At 60.5% G+C, this 16,560-nt stretch overlaps 1 protein-coding gene across 9 annotated transcripts in view; it reads right to left on the bottom strand.

Moving 5' to 3' along the window:
* The window catches only part of MINK1 (misshapen like kinase 1), a 42,286-nt gene that overhangs the window by 9,218 nt on the left and 16,508 nt on the right, over positions 1 to 16,560 (bottom strand). For all 9 annotated transcript variants that reach the window (XM_045985247.1, XM_045985248.1, XM_045985252.1 and 6 more), the window contains exons 2-11: positions 5,504 to 5,569; positions 3,973 to 4,029; positions 3,760 to 3,885; positions 2,116 to 2,226; positions 1,757 to 1,847; positions 1,231 to 1,361; positions 939 to 993; positions 723 to 801; positions 335 to 510; positions 78 to 147 (exon numbers count right to left, since the gene is read on the bottom strand). In XM_045985247.1, coding sequence (XP_045841203.1) covers positions 78 to 147; positions 335 to 510; positions 723 to 801; positions 939 to 993; positions 1,231 to 1,361; positions 1,757 to 1,847; positions 2,116 to 2,226; positions 3,760 to 3,885; positions 3,973 to 4,029; positions 5,504 to 5,569 — 962 coding nt within the window. The remainder of the gene's footprint in view (positions 1 to 77; positions 148 to 334; positions 511 to 722; positions 802 to 938; positions 994 to 1,230; positions 1,362 to 1,756; positions 1,848 to 2,115; positions 2,227 to 3,759; positions 3,886 to 3,972; positions 4,030 to 5,503; positions 5,570 to 16,560) is intronic.

The following is a 16,560-nucleotide window of genomic DNA, read 5'->3' as shown; positions in this document are numbered from 1 at the left end:
CTCTGCCCCCGACCCCGGACCTGGGTCCCCGCGCCCGCGAGTGCAGCTGCCCGGCCTCGTCCGGGGCTGGGGCCCACCTGGGCTCGCCCTCCTCTCCGTGGCTGTCGTCCTCCTCCTCGCTGCCGCTGTACTCGTACTCCGTCTCCTCTGCAGAGGGAGGCCGCTGCTGTTCCTTGGCCTGGCGTCCCAGACCCCACCCGGGCTAAGGAACCTTCCACAGGGGTGAGCAGCCCGGGCCGCGAGGGGGGGCACAGGGCTCCCGGGAGTGGCAGGACCGGACTCCGGGGGAGGCGGGGCGGGGCGGCAGAGGAGGGCCTCGGCGCCGGGGGCCTACCCTTCTCGCCTCGCTTCTTCCGGGAGCGGTCTATGTGGTCCTTGAGCTGGATGCGGACCTGGCGCTCGGTGGGCTGGTCACGGATGAAGGGGAACTTGAGCAGCTGCTCCGTGGGCGGGCGGCTCAGGTACGTCTTGATAAGACACGTGTCGATGAAGTCGGTGAACTTCTTGGACCTGGAAAGTAAGGGGGCTCACGCTGGGAGGGGCCCCCCCAGAAGCGGGGGGCGGTCACAGGCCAGAGAGAGGGATCCTCCATCCAAAAGCCATCTCAGTTTCCCTCGAGGTCTTCTCCACGTCCCCAGCCTGGTCCGGCCCCCAGCCCTCTGTGGTGCAGACCCTCACTGGGCGCAGGGGTGAAGGCGGGGGGGCCTGGTCCAGGGACCTACCATTTCTTGGACTTGAGTCTGGGGGGTGGGTTCCGTGGGATGAGGAAGAGGGCTCGCATGGGGTGCATGTCGCACAGAGCTGGCACATGGGGGGGGACACACCATGAGTCCCTCTCACAGCCCTGCGCAGAGACCCAAGCAGTCCTTCCCACCACGACCTCCCGTGGCCCCCCCACAGCCCCTCTAGGCTCCCTCCACTCTTGGGTCCACACTTACGGGGGGCCCCCTCTGCCATCTCGATGGCTGTGATTCCTAGAGACCAAATGTCACTCTGCAGAAGGAAGGAGGGACGGGAGCATGTTCCTGACGGCCCTCTGTGCCCACCATTCCGGCCTTTTCAGGGCCATTTTCTGGGCTCCAGCTGACCCTACCCCTCAACACAGGCACAGCACCGCACCTTCACCATGTCACCCGGGCCATCTGAGCACCCCCTGTCTTCAGTCTACCCGCCACCCCATCCCCATCCCGTCCTCGGCTGCCTCCATGCGGCCCACCCCCTGCTCCGTACCCGGTAATCATAGGTGGCGTCGGGGTTCTCGTCGCAGGCGATGACCTCTGGGGCCATCCAGTAGGGGGTCCCGATGAACGTGTTCCGCCTGCCCACGGTGCGGTCCAGCTGGGCACTCACCCCAAAATCCACTGCGAAGACACAAGGGGGTCGTCCTGGGGGTCTTGGCGCTGGCAGGTGAATGCCCCAGGGGCAGCGGGGGCCCTCGCCTACCCAGACGTTCCCGGACACCTCCGCCACCCGTCCACATCCTGAGGAGCCTGACCTAATGTCCCTGCGTCTGGGGGGACAACCAGTGTGAAAGGGCCAAGGGCCAGGCAGGAGGGGCCAAGGCATCCCATCTCCCCAGAGGGACCTGCACAGCACCTGGGACGAGAGGTGGGCGGGGGGACTTCTGCACTGATTCCCAGCAGGGGAAAGGGCCTGGCCGGGGAGGAGATGGGACAGGCCCAGAGCAAGATGCCCAGCCTCCTTCTGTCCTGGACGTCAGAGCGCCCCACCAGCCGCAGCGAAGGAACTGCCGTACCTAGCTTGACCTCGGCATTCTCCGTCAGCAGCACGTTCTGCCCCTTGATGTCCCGATGGATCACCTTGTGAGCGTGGAGATGGGCCAGACCCTGGGGCAGGAAGGGAGGGAGGGGGAGATCAACCCTGGCGCCGGAGGAGAGGGGCACACGGGGCTGGGCTGAAGGGGCAGCCCCCAGGCGACCCAGGAGTGTCCTCAGAGGAGCGGCCCCTGGAGGAGGCCCAGCAGCTGCAAGGTGGCAGGGACGGTGGCAGGTGGCTGTGCCCCCCACCGCCGCCGGAGGGTTCTGCCGGGCCGGCCTCGGTCTCCCAGCCCCGACCCGCCCGGGGCATCCGGCGCAGGCAGAGGCGGGCGCTCACCCGCAGGATCTCCCGGCAGATGTAGGCGATGCAGTCCTCCTTCAGGGCGTTCCCCTTCGTGTTCTTCACCAGGTCCGTCACGGAGCCCGCGCCGCAGAACTCCATCACCAGCTGCGGCCCGGGTGCCGGGGAAGAGCATCTGTCAGGCAGGGCCTCCATCCCCCCGCCCCCTCCCCGCCCCTGCAGGAGGGCCAGAGGCCTCCAGGTGGCCAGTGAGCCGGGAGAGAAGGCCATGCATGCGAGGCTGAGAGAGGTGGTCTGGGCCCCAAGGGGGAGCCCGAGGAGCCCCGAAAACTAGACAGAAGGAAGTGCCCTTGCGCGTTTTCCTCGGGGACGGCCCCAGGCTTCCGTCTGGGCCCCACGGGGACCCGCAGCCCAAAACCAAAGCCACGGCCCCAGAGCACGCACTGGCAAACTTTGGCCCGTGAGCCAAGCCTGGTTTTCACATTTCTAAATGGTTGGAAAAAATCAAACTAAGAATCCTATAAAATTGGAGTTAGAATGTCCTAAGTCAAGGCTTCTGGGGACCCAGTGACACTCCCGTCCCCATTCACATGCGCACTGCCCATGGCTGTTTTGGGGCCCAGCGGCCGCCGTGAGCAGCCGTCACAGACTGCAGGGTCCACAGAGCCCCAGACATGGGCTGCCCAGCCTTCGCAGCCAGCCCTGGGCCCAGAGGCACAGCGGTGACTAAGAACGGTTCTCCAGGCCTGCTGGGGACCGATGAGACAGGCAGGGCGGGCCAGCGAGCTGCAGGAGCGGTCCTGGGGAGACCCCTGCACGCACCGCGGGGGCGGGCCGCCAGCACCCTGGGGATCGGGTGGCCCGTCCCCGTGTTCCTCCACACATCCCATGCGGAAAAAGGCCGGCGGGGACGTGTACACACCCAAATGCAGCGCCGGGATCTGCGAGCGCCCCTCCCCGCCCCAGGCCTGGGGTGGTGGTGCTGTGTCCAGCAGGGGGCGCCCGGGGGAGGGCCTAGCCTCGGGTCCGGGGTGGCCCACCCACCACCCCGCGGGCAGTGTCGCTGCCCCTGCTCCAGGCACAGTCCGTGCACGCGCGCCTCGGGAACGTGGACCATGACGCACGCCCATGTGCATAGTGCACAGGCGGTGCTCGGGAAGCACCTGTCTGTGGCTGGCGGGAGGGGAGCCCCAGCTGAGCCCTGAGCCCGCGGCTTCCGTCCCTGGTGCGCTCCCCCGGCGCTGGGCTGCGGACCAGGAAGGGCGAGGCTGGGGAACAACAGGCCTGGCCGGGAGGGCAGTGACTCTCGGGAGAGGATCTGGGGGAGGCCCAAAGGAGCCACAGCAAGCTCTGATGGAGGAATCATCTAGAAGGACTTGGGCTCTCTAGGAGGGTCTGACCTCTGCCTCCATGCAGTTTTGGGGGCTGTGGCTCCCCACGGAGCTGGGCAAGGAGGCAGGACTGACGGACTCCCCTCCTGCCCCAGCCCTGCTCAGTGAGGATGCAGGTGAACCCCAGGACCCCGTAGGGCCTGGCAAGAAGCCGCAGCGTGTGGGTCGAGAGGCAGGGAGGCAGGGAGGCAGGGAGGCAGGGAGGCCGTGTGCACGGAGAGAGGGCTGGGGGTCTGCGCTGGCGCGCCGGTGGGCCTGGAGGCAGGGAGGGCTGGGGTGGCCGGCTCACCCAGAGCTGGTCGTCGTTCCCGGGCGGGCTCTTCTTGATGAAGGCCCCGTAGTAGGTGGCAATGTTGCGGTGGTGTGAGTACTTCTTCAGCATGTTGATCTCCTGTTTGATCTCCTCCTCCTCGTCCTAGGAGGACCGGGCGGCTGAGCCCCAGCCCCTCCGCCCACCTCGGTGTCCCTGCCCGCCCCCCCCCCCGCCCCCGTCGCTCCCTACCTCCGTGACGTCCATGACCTTGATGGCAGCCAGCTGCCCAGTCTTGACGTGCCGACCCTGTGGGGCAGAGAGCCACACGCGGAGGCTCTGAGTCTATGTCTGGGGACGCGTGATTCTGGGACAGGCCGTGCCTTCTGGCTGTTTCAGTCTTAGAAAGTGTCCCCGTGGTGACGAGACACTCCATCTATGGGTCCGGCACAGGGGCAGGCAGAAGCCTCTCAGAATAACTACGGAGCCCGGACTCCAAGCGCTACGTTGAATCGAGACGACGGGTCTGCTCTGCCCCCTAACGAGCTCAGGGAGGCGCGTGGGAGTCACCTCTGTCCCGGGCCTCCCGGTTTGAAGAGCAGGGGTGAGAGAGGTCCTCTCCTGCCTTGGGGGGAGCTGGGGGAGGGGTTCCGCCTCTCTAGCACCTTCTATGCCAGACCCACAGCCTCGTGCTTTCAGGAAGCCTTTCCCAGAATCGCCCCCTTCCAAGGCTTTTTATTATTACTGGCAGGAAAGAACAAAGACAGAGCTGGGATTTGGGGGAACTCAGGGAAACCCAGAAAGCGGACCAGTCTGCCGATGCCCCACCACTAGTGCTAATGGAAGGAGCTTCTAGAGTATGTCCCTGCCATTCTCTCTCCTCCCCGCCCCCATTCCTCTGACGTTCCTCCAGGAGCCATCCCAGCCTGGGACAGGGGAGTCCAGGCTTCCTGGGAAAGAGCAGGGGGCTGGGGGAGGCAGGTCAGCCCCCGCATCATTCCTATCTTCAGCAGTCATTCAAGACCCCAAGCCCAGAGCAGCAGCAGAACACAGCTACTATTTCCATGGCAACGACCAGGCTGGCAATAGGAGACTGGGGCAGGGGGCGCACCTTTCCCCCAAAGCTCACAGGGTGGTCCCGATGACCCAGGAAATGCCCCTGCAACGCAGAGACTGGTGGAAAAGCCTAGCGTCACATCAGGAGAGGCAGAAGGCCGGCGTGTGCCCTAGAGGCTCCGGCTCTGGGGACAGCATCTGCCCGGGACATCTGGTGTGCCACTTCCTCCTCCCAGCGGGCCCTGTGGTCGGGCTGGCGGGGCCACGCTGAAGCGACAGCAACGGTCTCGGAGCTGCTGCTTTGTGTGGCGGACAGGGACGGGCCCCGGAGCAGAAGGCCAGAGCTCAAGAAAACCACTTTCTCTCTGTGACAGGTCCTGGGGCTCCACCAATGCCAAGGCTGGGCCTCGGTGAGGTCTGGGAAGAAGCCAGCACCGCCCTTGTGGCCTGAGCTCTGCTCGGAGTTCCCAGGTGGGCCCTGACGGACGCACACGCGCACACACACGCACACACACACGCACGCACTTGCTACCGCCCGGCTCCAGACCTCCTCCTGCTGAACCCGGGACTCATGGAGACTCCACGCACAGCCCAGCAAAACACCCCACGTGCTGGGCTTCTCTCTCCCACCACGTTCACGCTCCTTACCTCTCCCAGCCTCCGTCCCGTCTCACAGCCCCAGAACTAGGGCCTGCTCCCCGCGCCAAGGGCCCCATTAGCGCCTCACCTTGTACACCTGTCCGTACGTTCCATTGCCGACCACTTCCACCAGCTCGAAGATTCCAGCAGGGTCCTGTGGGGAGGCAGAGAGAAAAGGCGTGGGGACTTCAGAACAGAGCGGGAGAGATGTATCCGGTCAGAGTGAGCACAGGGATAGGACGAAGGGGCTTCGGTGAACCCAGGCCCAGCTGTGGTTTCGGTGGGTTCAGGGTTCGTGTTCTACAGGGAAGGTCAGAAGAAGGGGAGAGACGACAGCACTGGGAACCCCACTGGCCTTCAGACGTGCCCATGATCGCACAGGCAGCGCCAAACTGGGAGGCTGCGGCCGCCTCTGCCAGACGGGGGTGCCCGAGCGTGCACCTCCGGAGCGGGGGTCCCCTGCACACACCTGCGATCATGGTGAAGGGCTTGGGACAGAGCCCAGCACAGAGCGTGTGCGCACAGTACAAGATAATCATCGTTATGATTTTTTTTTTAAAGATTTTATTTATTTGACAGAGACACAGCGAGAGAGGGAACACAAGCAGGGGGAGTGGGAGAGGGAGAAGCAGACTCCACACTGAACAGGGAGCCCAATGCGGGGCTCGATCCTAGGACCCCAGGACCATGACCACAGCCGAAGGCAGACGCTCAACTGACTGAGGCCACCAGGTGCCCACTGTTGTGGGTCTGTAAAAGCAGGGAGGAGGGAAGCCAGCCAGAGGCCACAAACCCAGCAGCCTCCTCTCTTGTCCCTTTCCCGCTTCTTCCCAGTCCTCCTGATACGCAGTGTGGGACAGCAGGTGACAGAGAGGGCCACGGGGAGGGCCCGGGGGCTGGAGTACTTCCAGGCCCCGCTTTCTGGAGCCAGGCGGTGCCAGGGGGAGAGGCTGGAAGGGCTCAGACAAAGCCACCAAAGAGGCTCCCGGCTTGCTGGCCCGAGAGCACACGGCCAGCCCAGCTGCGGGGATGCCCTCCGCACCCTCTGGCGGGGCCTTCTTTTGGAGACAAGCCAGGAGGTCAGCCTGCCCCTTGGCCCCCTGCCAGGGGGGCAACACCCCCGAGAACACACTCTCCGGGCAGTGCCCGGACCTCTGGACTGATCAGCACAGAACCTGAAACTGCTTTCTCCCTGATTCTGAAACCAGGATAGGATTTCTGGAAAACAAAAGAACCCCTGATGGCCCCTCCTCCGCGAGCAGCAGAACCTAACTTGGCCAGGCTGGACAGCGGAGACGGCGGCCCAAGGCTTCCGCAGGCGTCTGCACCAGACACCGACTGTGCCTACTTTCCTGGCGAGGGGACCCGAGGGCCCACACCCGCAGTCCCCTCCCCGTCCGTCCCCTCACAGTGCACACCATCACGCACCAAAGCCACGTCTTTCCTTGGCGTGGAAATTCCTGGAAGAAAGGGGCGGTACCCTCCTTGCTCAGCGGCGAGTCCAGCACCCTGCCCGGGCCCGGCTCACAGCAGCCAGAGAAGGCCCATACCTGCTCCGGGGACGAGATGGGAGATGGTGCAGAGGGGCTGCCTGGCTGTGCTCCCCTGGGCCTGGGCTGAGCCGGCCCAGAGTTCTGCGGCTGCCTGTGCAAGCATTTGGCTCCAGCTGAGGTCACCCCACGCAAAAACAGGCCGATAACGGAACCACCCTGAGCAGGTCTGACGGAACAGTAGGCCCCAGGAAAGGGAGAAAGTATCACTGCGGGGACAGCTGATGGGAGCGGCCGGGAGCCCGGACCCGGTTCTCCTGTCTGCCTGCAGGCCCCTAGCCCCCCTGGAAGGGCTTGGCCTCTCGGGGGCCTCGAGCTTGGCCTATTGGGCTGGCCTTTTCTACGTCCACTCTACTCTTTCCAAGGTGGACAGAGGCGGAACTGGGACTCGCGGTCGTGAACTCCAGGGCGTTCCTCACTTAATGCGGAAGGACGGGCCTGGGCGTCCTAACCGCACAAAGCCAGTGCCTCAAATCAGCACGGACGGGTTCACGTCTGATCTCAGACCTGAACCCGCCTCCTCCTCGGAAGTGTGGGAGGCGCTGGGGAAGACAACAGTCCTTGAGGTCAGACGTAATCTCCGGGTTCACTTTGCGGCTCCAAGCTGGTTTCCTGACCCGCAAACCAGGACAGCCGCACTTCCTGGGAAGAGCTTTCCAGAAAATGGACCGAGACCAGGCCTTTGATGGGTGTCGCGATGCCAAGCCCCCCCCCCATACAGAATGTGGGGGCGGGACCCTCTCTACCGACAATGGGACCGTTTCCACCCCTGTCGTCAGTCCCTTCTTCCCTCCAGACATCCCTGCTGGTCTTCCTCTCAATCCTGGGGCGACCGCGCTCCCGGCTCGTGCCTCACCACGTCTCGGTCCGGGCCCAAAGTCCCCTCCTGACCTTTCCCTCGTGCCCAGAGCTGACACCTCCGTCAGGTATCCAGCTGCCCCATCGTTAACCAACCAATAAATATTTTCTGAGTGAGAGTCTACACCCACCCTGGGACAGCCTAGGCCCTAATCACGGGGAAATGCATAGGGCAACATTCTCTTCTTTTGTTTACATCAAACGTTTATTGAGCACGAGCTCAGGGACAACTCCTCAGTCAGGTGCGAACAGAGCTCAGCGATACGTGAGAAACACGGAAGGAAGGTCCGTGACGGACCTCGCAATTTACAGGCCGAGGACCCCTATGCACGCTAGGATTTTATGCCGAAAGAGGGAGCGAAAGAGGGAGCGAAGGCCCTCGAGGCATCGAGAAGCTGCCAGGCAGAGTGGGAGCCCCTGAAAAATGGCCTTCTAGGGGGTCCTGGGCATCAGCTCTGTCCTGCGCGAACATTTAAGTGTTTGGGGCTTTGTCCTGCTCACACAGAGGCTGGACTGGATGGAAGGTCCATTCTGCGGCTTCGGGGACAGGCTGAAGCAGGCCACGTGCGCCGGGCAGGCTCCTGCAGGCTGGGTGCGCGGTTGGCGGGCGCCAGGAAAGTGAGAGCCAGCGGTGTTGGGCCGGGGATGGCGGCTTGGTTTGGATGTTGCATTTGCGATGTTAGGGGACGTCAGGCAATTAGGAACGAGGGACTGGAGACAGACTGAGAGTGGACATGGGAGACAGACGTCCAGGGAAGGAAGAACCCAAAAGCCGGCCTCTGGGGAACAGCCCTGTACCCCATGGCAGACAGCAGGACGGGTGGCACTGAGGAGAGTACCAGCGGCCACAGACTTGCAGTCCCTCTGGGAGGGGGGGGCTGCAGCCGGGAGCGGGGCTGGAGGAAGTGGGGCCCACGGGTGCTCTCTGGGGAAGCCGGGCTGAGCAGAAGGGGACTCTGATGACGGGACAGCAGGGTCACAGGGTTTCCAAAACAGGAAGGTCTCCCCTGCCCATGGGAGGGAAGACGACAAAAAGACTGGAGACCGGGGCGCCTCGGTGGCTCAGTGGATTAAGCCTCTGCCTTCAGCTCAGTCATGATCTCAGGGTCCTGGGATCAAGCCCCGCATCGGGCTCTCTGCTCAGCAGGGAACCTGCTTCCCTTTCTCTCTCTGCCTGCCTCTGCCTACTTGTGATCTCTGTCTGTCAAATAAATAAATAAAATCTTAAAGAAAAAAAGACAGGAGACCGAGGAAGCCTGCTGAATTGACTTCTCAGCCTGTACGTGCGCTGCGTCCCCCGCGGGGTTCCAGGAGCGATTCGGGCGCGTCCGGGTCCTGCCCTACATGCATGCGAGGGTCCAGAAGGCCCCATTCAAATGCCCGCATTTATCCTCGACTCCGTCCGTGTGCTCGGCGGCTCTGACCGCTGGGAGTCTGCATGCACCCCTGCAGGCGGTGCCCTGTGCCTGGGAAGCACCAGGCAGCCCGGCTTGCCTCCTCCCCGCACACAGGCCCAGCTCTGGGAGAATGTGCTAGAAGCACCCTCCAGCTTTTCCTCTGGCTGCTCAAAGTTGGTCTCAGCCGCCAGGTTCCTGTCCGGCTAGACACCAGGAGGCGGGAAGGGACGGCGGCAAGGCTGCGGATGAGGACCCGAGGGACTGAGAAGAGACACTGGCCGGTCAAGGCCAGCAGGAAGATGAGGGAGCCCCAGGAGCAGCCGGGGGCTGTGCCTTCACCGACCACATGGGCGGGCAGATCATCTGCTCTGTCGGAGGCGGGCCCAAGTGAGGTGGGAAAGCTGGGGAGGAGATGCCTTCAGGATCCACCAGGATCCCTGGGGAAGACACTGCTGGGATTGGGCTCCCGGGCCTCCCACAAAACACGTGGGTGTGGCGCGAGGGGCCGAATCTATGGGACAGATTCCCCCCCCCACCCCGATTCTACTGTGGGTGGGTCGGTGGACCCGCTCTTAGAAACTTCGCACTTCAGGGGGTGCTGACAGGTGGGTGGGGTGCGGGCCTCCCCGCAGCGGGACCCGTGTGACAAACTCCCGTCCTGTAACAGCTCTGCAGCCCCTCCATGCGCAGGGACTCGCTCGTGCCCATTTTCCTGTACGTTCACGCACCGACCCTGCCCGACGAAGACCTTTTCCCTCCGCCAAGCCAACTCCTGCCTGTGTCAGGAAGTCTTCCCCGCTACCCCAGCCCGCCCCAAGCTGTCCCACCCGTGAGCGTCAATGTCGGTTTCATGTATGAATGGCACAGCAGAGACCGTGCGACTGAGTTCCTCAAGAACAGGACCACGTGGAGACGTGCTGTTCTGCGAATGACCTGAGAGCAAGACCGGTTGTCAACTCCCGCCCCTTCCAGTCGATGTCATGCTGGTGGTTCCGCCCAGTGTGATCAGGAAATAAAAGGCTTCCAGGCTGGGAAAGAAGAACGGAAACTGTCTCTGTGTGCCCATAACACAATCACGTGTACAGAAGATCCTAAGAAATCAACTAAAACTCTGCGAGAGCGCGTCAATGCGTTCGGCAAGGTTGCAGAATGTGAGACTAATGAACAAAACCAACCCCTTTTCTATGTTCTACAATGACTAACCCAAAAATGAAATTAAGAAAACAATGCCAGGGGCGCCTGGGTGGCTCAGTGGGTTAAGCCTCTGCCTTCGGCTTGGGTCATGGTCTCGGGGTCCTGGGATTGAGTCCCACATCGGGCTCTCTGCTCAGCAGGGAGCTGCTTCCTCCCCTCTCTCTGCCTGCCTCTCTGCTTACTCGTGATCTCTCTTTCTGTCAAATAAAATCTTTAAAAAAAAAAGAAAAGAAAAGAATTCCATGTACTGTAGCATCCAAAAGAATACATTTAAGCCCAGAAGTGTCAGACGCAGCCACTCAAACTATGAACATTTTTGAGCAAGTTAAAGACCACATACACGGATAGGTTTCCCATGTTCATGGACTGGAAGACTCAATACTGTTAGAGTCCACAGGTTTGGTGCACTTCTATCAAAATCCCAGCAGGCATTTTTGCAGAATTTGACAATTTTATCCTAAACATTGTACAGAAATGCAAAGGATCCAGAGGAGACAAACGATCTTGCCAAAGAAGAACAGAGGTGGAGGACTCCCACTTTTTTTTTTAATTTTTAAAAAATTTTATTTATTTGACAGAGAGAGAGAGATCACAAGGAGGCAGAGAGGCAGGCAGAGAGAGAGGGGGAAGCAGGCTCCCTGCTGAGCAGAGAGCCCGATGCGGGGTTCGATCCCAGGACCCCGAGATCATGACCTGAGCCGAAGGCAGAGGCTTAACCCACTAAGCCACCCAGGCGCCCCTGGAGGACTCCCACTTTCTGATTTCAAAACTCACTCAGAGCTACAGGACTCCAGACAGCAGTGTGGCGGAATGACAGACTTCTGGATCGGAGGATCCAAACGCCACCTCTTCGGTTTACAGTCAGCTGATCTTTGACAAGGTACCAAGGCAGACAGTCAAGTCTTTTCAACAAATGGTGCCGGGACAGCAGAGTGTCCACGTGCAGGAGAATGGAGTCAGACCCCTATCTTGTGCCATACAAAACTTTAACTCAAAGTGGATCCCAGACCTAAAAATGTAAGGGCTAAAATCACAAAAATCTTTTTTTCCCTGCCCCCTAAAACCATGGAAATCTTAAAAGAAAACACAAGAGTAAATCTTCATTACCTTGGATCAGGCAATGGTTTCCTACAAAGGGCACCCAAAGCGTATACCACGAAAGCAAACAAACCCACATAAGTCCCTGGAGCCTGCTTCTCCCTCTCCCACTCCCCCTCCTTGTGTTCCCTCTCTCTCTGTGTCACTCTCTGTCAAATAAATAAATAAGATCTTTAAAAAAAAATTAAAACATTTGTGCTTCAAAGGCACCATGAAGAAAGTGAAAAGACCAGCCACATTAGGACAGAAAACATTTTAAACTATGTATCAGATAAGAGACTTGCACGTAGACTAGAAAAGGACTCCTTAAAAACAAAATCACAGGGGCGTCTGGGTGGCTCAGTTGATTGTGCGGCTGCCTTTGGCTTGGTCATGATCCCGGGGTCCTGGGATGGAGCCCCTCATCGGGCTCCCTGCTCGGCTGAGAGCCTGCTTCTCTCTCTCCCTCTGCCTGCTGCTCTGCCTACCTGTGCGCTCTCGGTCACATAAATAAATAAAATCTTAAGAAAAAGAACAAAATAGGGGCGCATGGGTGGCTCAGTGGGTTAAAGCCTCTGCCTTCGGCTCAGGTCATGATCCCAGGGTTCTGGGATCGAGCCCCGCATCGGGCTCTCTGCTCGGTGGGGAGCCTACTTCCTCCTCTCTCTCTGCCTGCCTCTCTGCCTACTTGTGATCTCTGTCAAATAAATTAAATCTTAAAAGAAAAAAAAAAAAGAAAAAGAACAAAATAACAATAAAAAGACAAACAACCCAATTAAAAAATGGGCAAAATTTCTGAACAGACATCTGAGGACCTACGGTGGCCCATAAGCACACGAAAAGGTGCACGTCATTACTCACGAGGGAATTCGAACCCAAACCACACAAGCTCCTATGTCATGGCCACTAAGACAGGGACGGTCCTGAGGATGGACAATGACAAGCACTGGGAGGAGGCGGGGAAGTCGGAGCCCTCGTGCATCGCTGGGGGGATGTCAAATGGCACAGCCACTTTGGGAAACAACACGGGACCGAGAGTTATCACAGGACGCAGCAGGGAGATGCCCCGGAGAACCGAAAACATACGTATGCACCCAAATCCAGACACGCGGGGCTGACAGCAGCATCAGCCCCGGCGGCCCAAGAGCAGGGATAATCCCAATGCCTGCCAACTGGCGGACGAGCCCCACATCGGGTGTAGAGATGACTTAATAAAAAAAACAAAAAAGCGGGGCGCCTGGGTGGCTCAGTGGATTAAGCTGCTGCCTTCAGCTCAGGTCATGATCTCAGGGTCCTGGGATCGAGCCCCGCATCGAGCCTGCTTCCTCCTCTCTCTCTGCCCGCCTCTCTGCCTACTTGTGATCTCTCTCTCTGTCAAATAAATAAATAAAATCTTTTAAAAAAAACAACACCAAAAAAGCAAAAAAAGAAAAACGATTCTGAGAGTAGCGCCCATAGCACTCAATAAAGAATTCTGATTAGTGACAGGCTCCACACTAAGAAAGCGGCCCTACGAAAATGGAAGGGAGCCCCCTACGTGCTTTTGGTCTATTAACACATAAGGTCCTGAGCCAAACACAGAAAATGGTAAAACACAGCCACCTGGGGCACCCGGGTGGCTCCGGTCATGATCCTGGAGTCCTGGGATCGAGTCCCGGGTCAGCTCCCTGCTCAGTGGGGAGTGTGCTTCTTCCTCTGACCCTCTCCCCGCGCGTGCTTTCTCTCTCTAATAAATAAATAAAATCTTTAAAAAAGATACAACCACTTACAGGATTAAGAGTTAAGAACTTGGTTTCTATTTTTGGCTCTGCTGCGAACAGGCTGTGTGTCTGCGGGGAAGTCACCGAACCACCCTCGGTTCCCTTTCAACAAGAAGAGAAAACTTTCTGGCTCCCCGTCGGTGGCTGTAGCACACCCATGCACACTGCACGAAGGTGCCCCCCCTCCAGGCCGTGTCCTCGCGTCCTTGCCGGGTGCCAGAAGACAGCAGTGAGCAACAAGGCCTCCCTGTTCCGTAAGGATGCGGTCCCATCGGCTGCTCATGTTCCTGGGGAGACCTCCAGCCCACAGCAGGCTATCAGTTAGGTTTTAGGGAAGTCAAGAATGACATGCGGGTTTCTGACTGTGCGGGGCAGGGGCGCCCCAATGCCACAGCGGTCAAGGGTCAAGTGCACTTGTGCCGCACAGGGAGCGTGTAGGGCGACGGTGACTCCTGAGAGCTTCCGGACCGGAGCGCTTCCAGACTGGGAGACAAGAACCACACCCTCTCGGGGAGGCCTGCTGCCGGCAGAGCTAGGTTCCGGGGGGACTGTGCCCCCTGCTACGTGGCGTCCCCTACGGCTTATCACCCTGCATGTATGCCCATGCAGCAGCAGCTGTGGGGCTAGGGCCGTGTGTCCCACCGCCAGGCAATGCCGCACCACACAGCTGGGACGTGGCTCACGCGGGACAGCGGCCTCTCAGCCTGCCTCCTCCCAGCACCAGGCACGTCTCTCAGTGCACGGGAGCTACTCAGGGTCCCTGCAAGCCCCCCTTTAAAGACTTCACGGAGTTGGTGACCCCAGCTATGGCCCCAGGACCCTTCCAGCATCAGGTGCAGGCCAGGGGCCCGACAAATGTCAGTGAGTGACAGTGAGGCCCGGCACTGGGGTCCTTCCCTTGCTCACTGGCTCTGCTGGCCAGTGCCCTGGCCTTGGCGCTACGTCCCTGCTCTGTGGGCCCTCCAGCAGCTCCCAGGCCTCCCACAGCTCCTATCTGGAGGAAGGACAAGGGGGAAATGGCAAGTCGGACTGACAACCAGCAGGACACCCAGTCCAGGGCCGGGGGCCCAGCACCAGCTAACACCTTGCTTTTCCCTCCCTGAACCCCACGGCCGTTGAACACGGTAGCGGGACAGGCTGAGATGAGGTTCAGTATGAAGGCTGTGACCACCTCCCAAGAGAGAACGCACCGCCAGTCAGTTCACGGTCAGGCCCAGGCTGCGATGCAGTGGGCGGGGGGGGGGGGTGCGCTAACTGAAAATCAGGCTCTCGGGAGCAGAGGGCCAAGGCCATAGGGCAAGGCACAGACAGACTAGCGTGCAGGGACCAAGAAAGGGACAGAAGGACAGGAGAGCTCCGGGTTCCCTGCAGTCTGGGAGGAAAGCGGGGGGTGACAGAATGGACAAAGGCAGGCCAGCACCTTAGGGCAGGCGTGACATTTCCGGGAAGTGGCCCCAACCTGGCAGGGCTGAACCCTGGCATCCGGTCCTGTTCCACGGACAACGGGCCTGCTCCAGCGGCCAGAGCGCCGTGTTGGCACCACTTGCAGATGGAGCCCCGGGGGGGGGGGGGGGGGGAGGGCTTTGTGAAGTTCGTCACCAATGCAAACTGTTGTTACCGGTGTCAGCCGCAGCTTTTCTAAGCGCTTGTCACACGGGGCCTCCTTAAACCCTGGCTCTACCTTCTAGGAGCTTCTAAGTCAAGACACCAGCACGGAGGGGACAGGATGAATGCACTGACGAGTCACGTGTGCCACAGCAGGACAGAGAGGTATGATGGGAAATGGACCCCCCAACTTTTCTGCTGACCCATGGGCCTTTTTAAAAGATTTTAAAAGATTTTATTTTTTAAGGGCGCTTGAGTGGCTCAGTGGGTCAAGCCTCTGCCTTCGGCTCAGGTCATGATCTCAGGGTCCTGGAACTGAGCCCCGCATCGGGCTCTCTGCTCAGCAGGGAGCTTGCTTCCCCCCCTCTCTCTGTCTGCTTCTCTGCCTACTTGTGATCTCTGTCAGATAAATAAATAAAATCTTTAAAAAAAAAAAGATTTTATTTTTTAAAAGTAACCTCTACGCCTAACACGGGGCTCAAAGTCACAACCCCTGATCAAGAGGCACATGATTCTCCAAGGAGCCAGCCAGGAGCCTCTCCCCCTCCCATAGGTCTTAGAGTTACAGAATTTCAGAGCAGGAATGGTCCGTCCACTCAGAATTCCCAAGAGATTCTAGGAGGCTCTGGAGTGGCAGGAAGGGGACTCTGTAAGGCCTGGGGAGAGGGGGTGGGGGAGGGCGGGTCTGTCCTGCGCTCCAGGCCCCCGTGGCACTTAGGCACTGGGATGAGCCCTGACAGGTCCCGCCACTATACGCAGGGCCCAGAGGTGCCACTGTGCCCTGGACAGGAGGCGGGGCTGCAGGGGTGGGGGCAGGTCTTCACAGAAGAACCTGTGGCAGACAGACAGACAACAGACAGACAGGAAGGTGCTCTAGGGAAAGAGTGGGGAGCTGTGGTCCACAGAGGGACCCAACAACGGCAGCACAGTAGAGCCCCGGGCCACGCAGCTCTCGGGCCTAGGGGAGCCTGGGGGAGCCTGGAGGAGTCTGGGGGAGCCTGGGGGAACGGGCTGCCGTGGCTCTGATCCTGAGAGTGGGCGGGCACAGTGGCCCTCTGCCCACCTCCCAGAGGGAGACAATAGGCTTGGCTGCCTGAGCTTGTCCTGTGACCACGAAAGGCCCACACAGAGAGGAAGAGGGGCAAAGGCCACGTGGTACCGAGGTCCAGGCTGGCGAGGGGCCCTCACCCTCCTTGGGGCCAGACAGCGGCCTCAGAGCCACCCCCACAAGCCCAGCAGCCCAGGAGCCTACGTGCACACAGTGGCTGCCTAGCACAGGCAGCTTGGGACCTGCCCTCGGTCCCATCACCAACCACAGGACTCCCGGGAAGCCAGGGCCAGGCAGGGATAGGCTAAGGGGCGGGGCTCAGCCTCCCCCACCAGTTCAGGTCTCAGGGGGACACGGGACACTGCAGGGGGCAGAACCTCAGGGTGGCCGTCTAGCCATCCTCCAATGAGCGAGGAGCAGCCCCAGGCCGAGTGCGCCTGCCAGCCCAGGAGAGAGCTCCGCAGCCGCAGCCGGGTGTGCGTTTGTGGGAAAGTGTGCGAGAGCATGAGGCAGAGGGGAGTGGATCCTCGGGAGAGGCGGGAGTCTCACCCAATCACCTCCTCCTCCGGGCCCGCAGAGACCAGGCAGGCTCCCCTGCAGGAGGCAGCTCCACTTGTGTGGCGCCCCCCGTGCCCGTGAGGACCTGAGGGGGTGGG

The sequence above is a fragment of the Meles meles genome, chromosome 18 (genome assembly GCF_922984935.1).
Source record: "Meles meles chromosome 18, mMelMel3.1 paternal haplotype, whole genome shotgun sequence".
Taxonomy (NCBI): domain Eukaryota; kingdom Metazoa; phylum Chordata; class Mammalia; order Carnivora; family Mustelidae; genus Meles; species Meles meles.
Note: the sequence above shows the minus strand (reverse complement) of the source record. Positions and strands in the feature narration are given on the sequence as shown.